Source organism: Chiloscyllium plagiosum, chromosome 31 (genome assembly GCF_004010195.1).
Source record: "Chiloscyllium plagiosum isolate BGI_BamShark_2017 chromosome 31, ASM401019v2, whole genome shotgun sequence".
In the NCBI taxonomy this organism is placed as follows: domain Eukaryota; kingdom Metazoa; phylum Chordata; class Chondrichthyes; order Orectolobiformes; family Hemiscylliidae; genus Chiloscyllium; species Chiloscyllium plagiosum.
Genome location: NC_057740.1, coordinates 2,559,921 through 2,573,626, shown reverse-complemented (window position 1 = coordinate 2,573,626; position 13,706 = coordinate 2,559,921). Strand labels below are relative to the sequence as shown.

Genomic DNA, 13,706 nt, shown 5'->3' with positions numbered 1-13,706 from the left:
ACCCACCCAGACCCATTCCCTTATATTTACCCCTTCACCTAACACTACGGACAATTTAGTATGGCCAATTCACCTAACCTATCACCTTCATCCCCTCCCCCACTCACCTATTGTACTCTATGCTACTTTCTCCCCACCCCTACCTTCCTCTAGTTTATCTCTCCACACTTCAGGCTCTCTGCCTTTATTCCTGATGAAGGGCTTTTGCCTGAAACATCGATTTCGCTGCTCCTTGGATGCTGCCTGAACTGCTGTTCTCTTCCAGCACCACTAATCCAGAATCTTTAATCAAACAAGCACCTCTCCAAGTCAATCACCATTCAAGTCAGCCCCAGCAGTGCTCTGTGGCAAAGCAAACGGTTAACAATGGTCATGTGGATTCAGGGAAGCCTTGTTCGAAATAAATCTCCAGTATCCACTGTTATCTTTCAATTAGCTCTTTTAAAGGAACACCAGTATCCACTGTTATCTTTCAATTAGCTCTTTTAAAGGAACATTCATGGGCAGCACGGTGGCACAGTGGTTAGCACTGCTGCCTCACAGCGCCAGAGACCTGGGTTCAATTCCCGCCGCAGGCGACTGACTGTGTGGAGTTTGCACGTTCTCCCCGTGTCTGCGTGGGTTTCCTCCGGGTGCTCCGGTTTCCTCCCACAGTCCAAAGATGTGCAGGTCAGGTGAATTGGCCATGCTAAATTGCCCGTAGTGTTAGGTAAGGGGTAAATGTAGGGGTATGGGTGGGTTGCGCTTCGGCGGGTCGGTGTGGACTTGTTGGGCCGAAGGGCCTGTTTCCACACTGTAATGTAATGTAATCTAAAAAACTTCACATATTTCCACAATACTTGGAATTAATCCATTTTCCACAATCCTTCAAAAATTAAGGCAATCAATATTAAATAATGAGCATCTCTTAGCAGGACTTATACACTTAATGGTAAGGTCCTAGGGAGTGTTGCTGAACAAAGAGACCTTGGAATGCAGGTTCATAGCTCCTTGAAAGTGGAGTCGCAGGTCGATAGGATAGTGAAGAAGGCATTTGGTATGCTTTCCTTTATTGGTCAGAGTATTGAGTACAGGAGTTGGGAGGTCATGTTGCGACTGTACAGGCCATTGGTTAGGCCACTTTTGGAAGATTGTGTGCAATTCTGGTCTCCTTCCTATTAGAAGGATGTTGTGAAACTTGAAAGGGTTCAGAAAAAATTTATCCGCCAGGGTTGGAGGATTTGAGCTTTAGGGAGAGGTTGAATAGGCTAGGGCTGTTTTCCCTGGAGCATCAGAGGCTGATAGAGGGTGACCTTATAGAGGTTTATAAAATCATGAGGGGCATGGATAGGATAAATAGACAAAGTTTCTTCCCTGGGGTGGGGGAGTCCAGAACTAGAGGGCATAGGTTTAGGGTGAGAGAGGAAAGATATAAAAGAGACCTAAGGGGCAACTTTTTCATGCAGAGGGTGGTACATGTATGGAATGAGCTGCCAGAGAAAGTGGTGGAGGCTGGTACAATTGCAACATTTAAGAGGCATTTGGATGGGTATATGAATAGGAAGGGTTTGGAGGGATATGGGCTGGGTGCTGGCAGGTGGGACTAGATTTGGTTGGGATATGTGGTCGGCATGGAAGAATTGGACCGAAGGGTCTGTTTCCATGCTGTACGTCTCTATGACTGTATCTGTGTCGCAGCAGAAACTTGACTCACACTATGTTCATTCCTGTCAACAGTTAGAAGAAAAGGAAAGGGGAAATCCTGATGAAATTACAGCCACGCCAGAGATTCTTGATAGTAAAATACCAAAGAGGGTGGAGAAAGGTAAAAAAATTAAGTCACTTTCCAACATTCATGAAATTATTTAATTTTCTGTTTTGATGCATTTTTGTGGGTGTTGGTTGAGGTAAGACTTCCATTCTGGAAGTTGTAGTGTTGAAATTTTACTGGAATTTGGATTTTTATTTCCAGTGGGTATGTCAGATGCAAAACAAAACACTTGACAATTTTGCTTAAATCTCAGAAGAAGCCATCACTTCTTGATGGTCTTCATTCTAAAACCTTAATATAGTTTCTTGCTGAAAAAATTAATGCATTGCTTTTCACCTTCCAAACTTCCCTCGATTCTGTTGATCCAAACGGCTGATAATGCTAATGAGATTTGCAGAGTGGTTATGCTGTCTTGTGACTAATTCAAAATTATTTCATTGGAGGATCTTCCAACCATTTTGCAAGAAATTTATTTTTGAAGTTGTGATTCAAATCTAAATCTTCAAAGTACAAGGGCATTGGTCTAATCCATAAAATCACTATTTCTCAACAAACTGATGAAAACTTTTGATGAGGCTAGCTTGGGTCAAACTTAATTTCTGTTAGGGTCGGTAACCAAAGAACACAGACACTGTGAGAAAGAAATACTCTGAGAGCAGGACACTCCATTTGCTGCGAATTAAGGAAGTTAAAGATAGTGTCAAATTGAAAGAAAAAAGTATAATTCCGTAAATATTATTGGCAGATCACAGGATTGAGCAGAATATAAATACACAGCAAAGAACAAATAAAATATTAATAATGAGGGATATAATTGAGTACAAGAGAAAGCTAGTGAGAAATTTAAAAAGTTTCTTTAGTACTGTGTGGAGTTTGTACATTCTCCCCGTGTCTGCGTGGGTTCCCTCCGGGTGCTCCAGTTTCCTCCCACAATCCAAAGATGTGCAGGTCAGGTGAATTGGCCATGCTAAATTGCCCATAGTGTTAGGTGCATTAGTCAGGGGTGAATGTAGGGGAATGGGTCTGGGTGAGTTACTCTTTGGAGGGTCGGTGTGGACTTGTTGGGCTGAAGGGCCTGTTTCCACACTGTAGGGAATCTAATCTAAAAAAAATTTAAATAGGAAAAGAGTAAATGATGCTGGTCCTTTAGAGCGAAAGTCACGGGAATAATAATGGACAAATACCATAATTGTGGATCAATTGAAAAAATATTTTGACATCTCTCTTCATTGGATACATATAACATTCCGGAAATAATTTCAAATTAGGAGGTGAAAGGAAGTGAACAAATTAAAACAATTACAAAGGAAAGAACACTGACAAACTTATTAAATCTAAAAGCTGACAAGTCCTTACTTCTTGATGCTCTTAATATAAGTGACTGCTCAGAAAGTTGATGCATTGATTTTCATTTTCCAAGCTTCCCTGGATTCTAGAAAGGTCCAGTAGATTGGAGAATAGCTAATGTGATCCTCCATTCAAGAAAGGAGACAGACAGAAACAGGAAACTACAGACCTGTTAGCATAAAATCTATCACAGAGAAAATGCTGTAATGTATTATTAAGGAGATCGTAGTGGGAACTTAAATCTCAATGCAGTCAGCATGCTGTTGTGAAAGAGAAATCATGTTTAACAACATTTATTAGTTTTTTACGGATGTAACAGAATGATTAAAGGGGAACCTGTAACTATGCAACACTTAATTTCCAAAAAGTATTTGAGAAGGCATTGCATCAATGGTTACTATACAAAATATAATGATGCGTAGAGGGTAACATATCAGCAAGATAGAGGATTATTTAACTGACAGGAACAAGAGCGGGCATAACTCGGCTGCTTTTGTGTTGGTGAGATGTAACAAGCTAGTGCTGCAGGAAGCATTGCTGCAACCTAAGCATTTACAAATTATATCAATGAATTGAATGAAGGGACCAAATCTTTGTTACTAAATTCACTGATGACAAAAGGATAGATAGGAAAGTAAGTTGTGAAGGGGACATAAGGAGCCTGCAGTGGGATATAGGTAAGTTAAATGGGTGGAGAGAAAGTTCCCAATTGAAGTAGAACGTAGGAATGTGTGAAGTTGTCCACTTTTCAGCAGGAAGAATAAAAAAGCATATTATTTAAATGGATGGAGATTGCAGAACTCTGAGCACAAAGATCTGATTGTCTTAGGAATGTAGATATAAGAGTAGTCATTATTTTGTCAAGCCTATTTTATTGCTCATTGAAATCATGACTGGTCATCTACTTCAGTACTACTCAGTACTATTTTCCTGCACACACGCATCCTTTGAAGCGATTAATCATCATAAATCCTTTAATTTCTGTCTTGAACATGCTCAATGATTGAGTCTCCACAGCATTTTGTGGTAGAGAATTCCAAAGATACACCACCCTTTGGTGAAATTCTTCCTCATTTCAGTTTAAAATGGACCACCCCTTAACTATATCACCAGCCAAGGGACCTATCTCATCTGTATCCATTCTGCCACACCTTGTAAAAATAAAAGGGAAGTTATTTTCATTATTCAAAGGTTTAGGGAATATGGACCAAGTCACTTCAAAAGCAATCCTGCCTTCCCAGAGATTAATCTAGTGCACACTCTCTATGGCAAGTATAACTCTCCTTAAGTAAATGGACCAAACCTCTGCACAATACTCAGGTGAGGTCTCACCAAGACTCTATAAAACTACAGCAGGCCAGCTTTCCTCTTCAACTCAAATTCCCTGAGATAAAAGCCATCATAATATTTGGCTTCCAAGTTGCTGCTGTATATTTGCATTCTAACTAACTGACTCATGAACAAGGACAAAACGTCTGTTTTGACACTCGTACTTCCCAACAGCTGACTGTTTATGAAATGTTCAGTCTTTCTGTTCTGTTTCTACCAAAGTGAATAACTTGACATTTTTTCACATTATATTCCATCTGCCATGTTCTAGCCCATTGACTGAATCTAAATCCCCTTGATTTAAACAAGTGGCTCAGTTGTTAGCACTGCTGCCTCACAGCGCCAGGGACCTGGGTTTGATTCTAGCCTCGGGCGACTGTCTGTATGGAGTTTGCACATTCTTGTGTGCATGGGTTTCCTCCTGATGCTCTGGTTTCCTCCCTCGATCCAAAGTTAGATGAATTGATCATACCAAATTGCACATAGTGTTCAGGAATGTGTAGGTTAGGTGCATTAGTCAGGGGTTAATGTTGAATAATAGGGTGGGCGAATGGGTCAGGGTGGGTTGCACTTCGGAGGGTCAGTGTGGATTTGTTGGGCTGAATGTCTTGTTTCCACACAGTCGGGATTCTTAAAAAAAAAACTTTGTGTTGGTTCTTATCAAAATTTTCAGAAAATCCAAATACACCACATCCACTTGTTTATTTACATCAAATTTGTTGATTTCCCTTTCATCAAAACATATTAACTCTGCCCAATTTTAATGTTATTTTCTAAATATCCTGTTATCATATCCTGTAAAATGGATTCCAACGTCTTCCCTACTACTGATATCAAGCTAAATGTCCACAGTTTTCCACTTTCCATTTTCCTTTCTTCCTGAAATGGTTGGATTCCAATTGCCACTTTACATAAATGACAGAACTTTGAACTAACTGCGAATGCATCCACTATTTTTTCTAGGTACCTCTTTCAGCACTCTGGAATGAAGTACATCTGGTCCAGAGGATTTGTTAACTTTCAATCTAGCCATCTTTTCAAGTGCTACTGCATTAATAATACTAATTTCACTTAGTTTCTCAGTTTAACAAGTCCCTTGATTACCAACAGATTTTCTGTACTGAAGACGAGCAAAGTAACCATTTAGTTTCTTCAACACTTAGCTGTTTTCCACTTTAAATTGTCCTGATCCCACCAGTACTGGAGCCATGTTTCCCTAGCTAATCGCTTTGTATTTGTGTACTAAATACTTGTGCTCCAGAGCTTGCTGCTTCCCTAGCCAAGCTATTCCAGTACAATTACAACACAGTTAAAAATCACACAACACCAGGTTATAGTCCAACAGGTTTAATTGGAAGCACGCTAGCTTTCGGAGCGACCCTCCTTCATCAGGTGATAGTGGCCACTATCACCTGATGAAGGAGCGTCGCTCCGAAAGCTAGTGTGCTTCCACTTAAATCTGTTGGACTATAACCTGGTGTTGTGTGATTTTTAACTTTGTACACCCCAATCCAACACCAGCATCTCCAAATCATGATTACAACACAGGCATCGACAATATGGAAAGTTGTCCAGGCATGTCATATGCATGTTATGGACCAACCCAAATCCCCTGCAAATATATCAAGGAGACCTTAACTTGTATTTATGAGCAAATGTAACATGCTGTGTTCCAGATTTAATTTGATTGGTCACACTACCTAGCTTTAAGCAAAACACACTTTATTCTTACACCCAGTTAAAATAAAACAAAAGAAAGGAATATTGGTATAACTTTAACTCTGTTGGAAAACTTAACAGAATAGTAGATTATATGTGATTAAACAGCAATTATTTCAATTATCCCATAAACCCACCCTTGGCAAAGGCAGATTCAGTGCAATAGATTGTCTCTCTTGCAATGTTTCTCCAGTCTCTGCTGTGGCCAAGAGAGATGTGTGGCAGTTTCCACAGCTAACTTCAAAGTCGCAACAACTGAAAGCTAAATTAAGACTCTGGTTCTGTGGGAGCCTGACTTCATCTATTCGTGCTGCTTCTACTGTTCTAACTTTTTTCAAAAATCCACAGGGCCTTGCCAGCTGTATACTTTATTCACCTGGAAGAGATAACTTGGCACCTCTAGCTCAAAACCTCTCTACAAAACAAAAATCAAGGCAAAGTACACACTTCTAGAGCCATAGTATCGCCATACATGCAAAAAGCAAGACAAATCCAAACTAACCGATTACTGCTGCATCAGACTATTCTCAATCAACACTGAAGTGATGGAAGGTGATGTAGGGCATGCTGCATAATAGCTAGCTTCACACCAGCGCTGAAAATGATATACCACATGACTCATTTCTATGAAAGGAAGAAGATCTTTTTTGGCTTGACAACAGCAGCCTGTCAGTGATAAACATTATGAATATTGCTACTGCACAGTGACAGTGTGAAACAATCAGTTTCACTTCTCAGGGATGATTTGAGAAATGTAGGCTAAAAACTGTGTGCTTTGTGTTAGAAATGAGCACAAATATTTACCAAACATAATGTCGGAAATTAACTGATGTATGTCAGATTATTCCAGAATCCAAATTTCTGCAGGTGAAACCATGACCTGTGTTGAATTGCCCTTACTTATTGCGTGCAATGTGTTTTGGATTTCAAAATTTCAAATGGAATTGACACCAAATTGAAATAATTTGCTTGTTGCTCAAATCTTAGCGATACTGTACTCTTATTCCAGGTAGAGTGAGCAATTTTCAGGACTGAAATTGGCAGCTTTGGGCCCATTTAAATTTGCATAGGATATAACAAAAAGTGTTCTGGTCAAGGTAGCCATTACCTTGCAGGATGGTTTCATAGAATTCCTACAGTATGGAAACAGGTCATTCAGCCCAACAAGTCCACACCGACCCTCTGAAGTGTATCTCACCCAGACCCATTTCTCTACCCTATTACTCTGTATTTCCTTTGACTAATGCACCTACAGACCCATGAACACTATGGGCAATTTAACATGGCCAATTCACCTTACCTGCACATCTTTGGACTATGGAGGAAACCGGAACATGCAGAGGAAACTCATTCAGACACGGGGAGAATATACAAACTCCACACTGACAGTCGCCCGAGGCTGGAATCGAACCTGGGTCCCTAGCGCTATGAGGCAGCAGTGCTAACCACTGAGCCACCGTGCCACTCTTGGATAGACTCTATTTAAGCATCAAGTATGCATGGTGAGCAAATGGCTTGAGCTGTATTTACAAGGCTGTTGGTCAGGCCAGTCTTACAGTGCGTGGAACTGTTGGTATCTCAGTATGTTGTTTGATCTGTTGATTTTAGTTGAGCAAAAATCTTTAATAGTGAAATCTTGACCTTTGGTTCTTTCTGTTGCTTACTGGAACATTGATCTCTTTTTAAATGTGTTGGTTTCTTTGGGCGCATAACAAGACAAAGAGCAGGGAAGTGGAAATGATTGGGTAACTCTTTGAAAGCACAGGCACAGTTGGCTTGTAAACAACCTTTGGATTGTGTGATTCCATGAGCAAGCTATGGTTTCTAACTTTCAGCAAGATAAATTAACTGGCCTATGTGCTTCATTTGCTTTATTCTTTAGGGCACATGGTGGTGGGTGAGGAGGCAGAAGATTGTAGAGAACAGAATTTTAAAGAGCAGCATGTAAGTGCATTCTCAGGGATGTGTTGCAAAATCCAGACTAAAAACTCTGCTTTGTCTTAGAAAGGTACTCTGTTTCTTTTCACCTTTAATGAGGACAAAAATTTACTGAGAAAACATAATGTAGCAAAATAACTGATATATGTCAGATTATCTAGAGTCCAAATTTCTACAGTTAAAACTTTTGGCAAGTGTTAAACTGCCTTACTTATTGTGTGCAGGCTGTTTTGGATTTCAAAAACTTCAGTGGGGAATTGAGAGCAAATTAAAGTAATGCTTCAAAATAATGTCCTCAACTAGTTTTCTTAAGTAATTTGTTCAAAATATGTCTGTGAGAAAAATGAAAGACTTCAAATAATTTGTAAGTAAGCCAGTTATTGTCTTAGAAAGAACTGGCATTCAGGACATCAGAGAGGTGGCCCTGATTGTTTCTCACACTGATATCCAGCTAATGAATTAAGAAGCAAAAGCTTTACAAGGGTCTTATTATGAATTTATTGTTTAATACTAACACTAGAGTAATTTTACTATCCAGATGTCAACTCCCTCAATGAGGAAGAACCCAGCTCTTTATTTTTAATTAACCTGTTCACAGATGTATTGCCGCACTTCTGCAACAGGTAAGACCTGAACCCAGGCTTTCTTGGCCTGGGGTATGGTCACTACTACGACATCACAATGCAAGTCCAATGGCCTTCCCCGAATCTCAACCAACTCTGAAGTTGTTCTGGTTTATCCTTATTGGGAGCACTGACAGTACCAAGGATTTTCTCCCCTCCTGCCAGGCAATCAGCAACCATTGCTTCAGTAGAAGGTTGACTGAATATACTATTCTTTCAAATGAAGGGCAACTGTATCGGTCAATTGGCTGTGACATAGCACTGCCAGGTAGAGTTTCTGCACATAAAAGATGACTACGGTGAGGATTTACAGCAGGATTTGGACTTTGTTGGGTCATACCCACTATTTTATAAAACTGAGAGATTTAAAGAGGCCTCACAGCTGTTAACACTCAGTCAGAGCTCCACAGCAACTATTGCTGCATCAGAGCCTGTGACCGTAAATCTTTGGCTGGTCACTCTACTGGGGGTCACAACCTAGAGTTTAGCATGCTCTACTTTATGCAACAATGTAAATAACATATCTTTGTCAAATACTTTTGTATTTCTGTATCTCTAATGTATTGTGTTCCTCTTACCTTTAGGAAACTAATATCCTATCAGGACCAGCAAGTGTTGTTGGAGGTAAGCCATTGTGTGTTAGTATTATTTTGTATCCAGGTTGTAGCCCTTTGAACATTGTTCATCTACGATCTCCTCAACCAGTTAGTGCTCTGTAACGTAGTCGTTGATGACTTTAGTAAGGGAGAAATATAAGATAATTAGTTTGCTGTAATCACTACCGAGAACAGAGACAAGAATCACACATTGATATAATGCAGAAGGTTTCCATTTAGCTCAGTGTGCATGTGCTGGCTCTTTGAAATAGTTATCCCATTAGTTTTACTGATTTCTTTCTTACGTTCCTGAAATTTTTACCCCTTCAAGAAAATACCTCATTCCATTTTGAAGATTAGTATTGAATTTGCTGCTGGCATCCTTTCAGGTACTGCATTCCAGATCATCATAACTAGCAGATTCTTTTATTAATAAGTTGCCTGGTTATTGATCATCCTTCTACCACTGGGAATAATTTATACATTTAGGATAGAATATAGGAAAATAGGATGTTAGATCAGAATCATGAGGGGTCTGAACAGAGTAAATGGGGAGGAATTGTTCCCATGAGAGGAAGGCTTGAGAATCAGAGGAATTTAAGTTAATTGACATGATTTTTTTTTATGCACTGATCTGAAGAGCAAAAACTTGATGGTGATAGGGAACTCAAGTCTAGGTTATTAAGTTATATAATAAAGGGAAGTAGTCCTAATACACCCTGAGTGCATCACACATATCTCTCTCTCTGATCTGAAAAACAACTACTCACCACTACCCTTTCTGCTCTTTACCTGATTTTGTAATTCATCAGCCACTGACTTTTAACCCATTGCCTTCAATTTTGCAAGTTGACCTGTTATGAGATACTCCGAGAGTCCTTGGACTCAACCTCATGTGCAGTCCCCTTGTCAACCCTATCCATTATTTTGTCAAAGAACTCACTCAAGTTAGTGAAACACCATTTTCCTTTAATAGATTTGTGTTGGCTATCATTTATTAACTGACATTTTTACTATTACCAATTTATTTACCACAATTAATAATCAAAAGTTTTTCCACTAGTGCTATTTGGCCAAGGCCTGTAGTAGCCAGGTTTATTCCTTTTGTTTTTGAAGAAGAATATGACATGTGGAAAATTCAATCCTCTGGCATCATTCCCATACCTTGAGGATTTGAAGATTGTGGGAAGAATGTTTACAATTATTACTGTTACCTATAGCTTCCTCAAATATTCTGTGTGACTTATCTACTTTGAGCACCAGTAACCTTTTAAGTTGATCTTTATCGATATTCACAATATCCAATGTTCTTACTTCTGTTCCTCCACTGAGAGATTGGCAGCATATTCCTCTTTCGTGAACTCCAGTTGCAAAGTACTCATTCAGTACCTTGACTATGGCCACAAGAAGCTCTCCTTTGGTCCCTAATTGTCCTGTAACGAGTCGTGGAATCACTGACAGCAAAGGAAGCAACCCCACTCAGCCCATCAAATCTACTGCATCGATCCCATCGATCTCAATCCCCACTTGATCCTTGTAATATTGCAAGTTTGTTTTTATTCAAGTTCCCATTCGATTTCTTTTCAAATCCTTAATTGTTTCCTCTTCCACCACTCTCCTGAGCAGCCAGTTCTGGATTGCTACCACTCTGTAAAACATGTTTTCTCCTATTTCCCCTGCATCTCTTGTCCAAGATCTTGAATCTGTGTCTCCGAGTGCTTACAACAACAGCTAATAGAAACAGTTTTTCTTTGCATATCTTATCTAAGTCTAACTGGTCTCAGCAGTCCTTTGACAATCCTTTTACTCCTTATGAAAGACTTTTGAAATTCCTTTAAAGTTACCTGCTACTCTACTCTTCCATTTTTGTTTCCTTATTACGTTCTGCCTGTATTTTTGTATTCCATTTGATCCTATACTAAGTTATAAACTTGTCATTTAGTATAATTGTGTTAGGTTTTGTGTTTCATTTTAATCTTTGCATCTATAATCACCCAGAGGTCCCTAGTTTTGTGGGACAGTTTCTAGTCTGCCTTGAACTAGTTGTTCTTTGAAGATTTAACATTTCAAGGCTTTCAGGTTTACCTGCCAGTCTTTGATTTCAGCCCACTTCAGTGTATTATTAGGTTGAAAATGCCTAATGGGTTCTTTAAGATTTAATCAAAATGATTATAAGAAGACATATGCTTTGATATAAAGCAAAATTATTAGCTTAACCAAATTTAGATATATGCAAACTAATGAGTGCATCTATTAACTTAAACTACTTTAGACATACTCAGCAAGTGAATCCCACTGCCTTCTGCCCACTCGGGACTCCTGGGTGATGGCTGGCAGTTGGAGCTCTATCTCGGTTTACACAGCACCAGTCCTCAAACCCCATGCTGAAAGTGAGAGATCCCCAACCCCAGTCTTGTAAACTCAATCCAGTGGTGAAAGGTCCTCTCAAGCAGGGAAATTTTCCCATATTATTACTATTCTCAATCTGATATTACATGTCATACTGGAACGTTTGCCCGAAACGTTGATTTTCCTGCTCCTCAGATGCTGCCTGACCTGCTGTGCTTTTCCAGCAACACTCTGATCTTGACATCCTCCTGACATATGTGGCCCAAAATTGCTCACAATACTCTAAATATGAGTATAAAGCCTCAGAGGTAGATCCCTGCTTTTATATTCAAGTCCTTTGGAGTTAAATGACAACATTGTATTTGCTTTTGTTGTCCTCTGTTGGTCTTTGTAGGCTTCCCAATCCTCCAGCTTCCTGCTGCCCTTTGCCACATTATGTGCTTCACTATTGTTTTTATGCTGTCCCTGACTTTCCTGGTCAGCCCATGGTTGCCTCATCCTCCCTCTAATATACATCTTTTTCCTTGGGATGAATTTTTGCTGTCTCCCTTGAATTACTCTCAAAAGCTCCTGCCATTGCCGTTCCACTGTCTTTCCTGCTAGGGCCCTCTCCTAGTCAGTTCTACTCAGCTCCTCCCTCATGCCTCTGTAGTTGCCTTTATCAACTGTTCTACCATTACATCTGATTCTACCTTCTCCCTCTCAAATTGCAGAGTAAATTCTATCATATTTTGGTCACTGCCTCCTCATGTTCCTTCATCTTAAGCTCCCTTATCAATTTTGCCTCGTTGCACAACACTAAATCCAGAATTGCCTGTTCCCTAGTGGGGTCCACCACAAGCTGCTCCAAAAAGCCATCTCAGACATTCCGCATATTCCTTTTCCTGTGATCTACTACCAATCTGATTTTCCCAGTCCAGCTGCATATTGAAATCTCCCATGATCACTGTAACATTGCCTTTCTTAGACACCTTTTCTGTCTCTTGGTATTTCTTATGCCCCAAATCCTGACTACTGTTTGGTGGCCTGGAAATAACCGTTGCGGCTCCTCAACTCTACCCACACAGATTCTACATCATCTGACCCTACTTCATTTATTGCTATTAATTTCATTTTTTACTAACAAGGCAACCCCACCCCCTCTGCCCACCTGCCTGTCTTTTCAATGGGATGTAATATCCTTGGATATTTATTCGTAGAATCAGTACAATGTGGAAGCAGGCCATTCGGCCCAACAAGTCCACACCGACCCTCCGAAGAGTATCCCACCCAGACCCATTCCCCTACCCTATTACTCTACATTTACCCCTGACTAATGCCCCTAACCTACACATCCCTGAACACTACGGGCAATTTAACATGGCCAATCCACCTAAACTGCACATCTTTGGACTGTGGGAGGAAACTGGAGCAACCTGGAGGAAACCCATGCAGACATGGGAAGAATGTACAAACTCCACACAAACACCCAAGGCTGGAATTGAACCTGGGTCCCTGGTGCTGTGAGGCTAACCACTAAGCCACCGTACACCCGAGTCCTGATCCCCTTGCAGCCATGTCTCCATGATGGCCACCATATTATACCTGCCAATTTCGACCTGCTTAATGACTACTCCTTGTTTGGTACTGATTTCTGTCGAATGTAAGGGATGCTTTCTGTGAATACAGTCCAGTTGTCACAGAGGATTTCTTTAACTTCATGCTAGGAAAGGGACTTGATCTCTTCCCTAACTGTGCCTAAGGGTCCTACTTCTTTGTCCACCATTCCAGATCATGAGTGACATTATAGACAATAGGTGCAGGAGTAGGCCATTCTGCCCTTCAAGCCTGCACCACCATTCAATATGATCATGGCTGATCATCCTTAATCAGTATCCTGTTCCTGCCTTATCTCCATAACCCTTGATTCCACTGTCCTTGAGAACTCTATCCAACTCTTTCTTAAATGAATCCAGAGACTGGGCCTCCAGTGCCCTCTGGGGCAGAGCATTCCACACAGCCACCGCTCTCTGGGTGAAGAAGTTTCTCCTCATCTCTGTCCTAAATGGTCCACCC

The 13,706-nt window shown here is 40.4% G+C and overlaps 1 protein-coding gene across 4 annotated transcripts in view; it reads left to right on the top strand.

Moving 5' to 3' along the window:
* Nucleotides 1–13,706, top strand: part of LOC122565142 — a 108,780-nt gene that overhangs the window by 11,782 nt on the left and 83,292 nt on the right. For 2 of the 4 annotated variants that reach the window (XM_043720808.1, XM_043720807.1), the window contains exons 2-4: nt 1,717–1,804; nt 8,028–8,089; nt 9,291–9,330. In XM_043720808.1, coding sequence (XP_043576743.1) covers nt 1,717–1,804; nt 8,028–8,089; nt 9,291–9,330 — 190 coding nt within the window. The remainder of the gene's footprint in view (nt 1–1,716; nt 1,805–8,027; nt 8,090–9,290; nt 9,331–13,706) is intronic. The other 2 variants (XM_043720809.1, XM_043720810.1) reach the window with 2 other exon arrangements.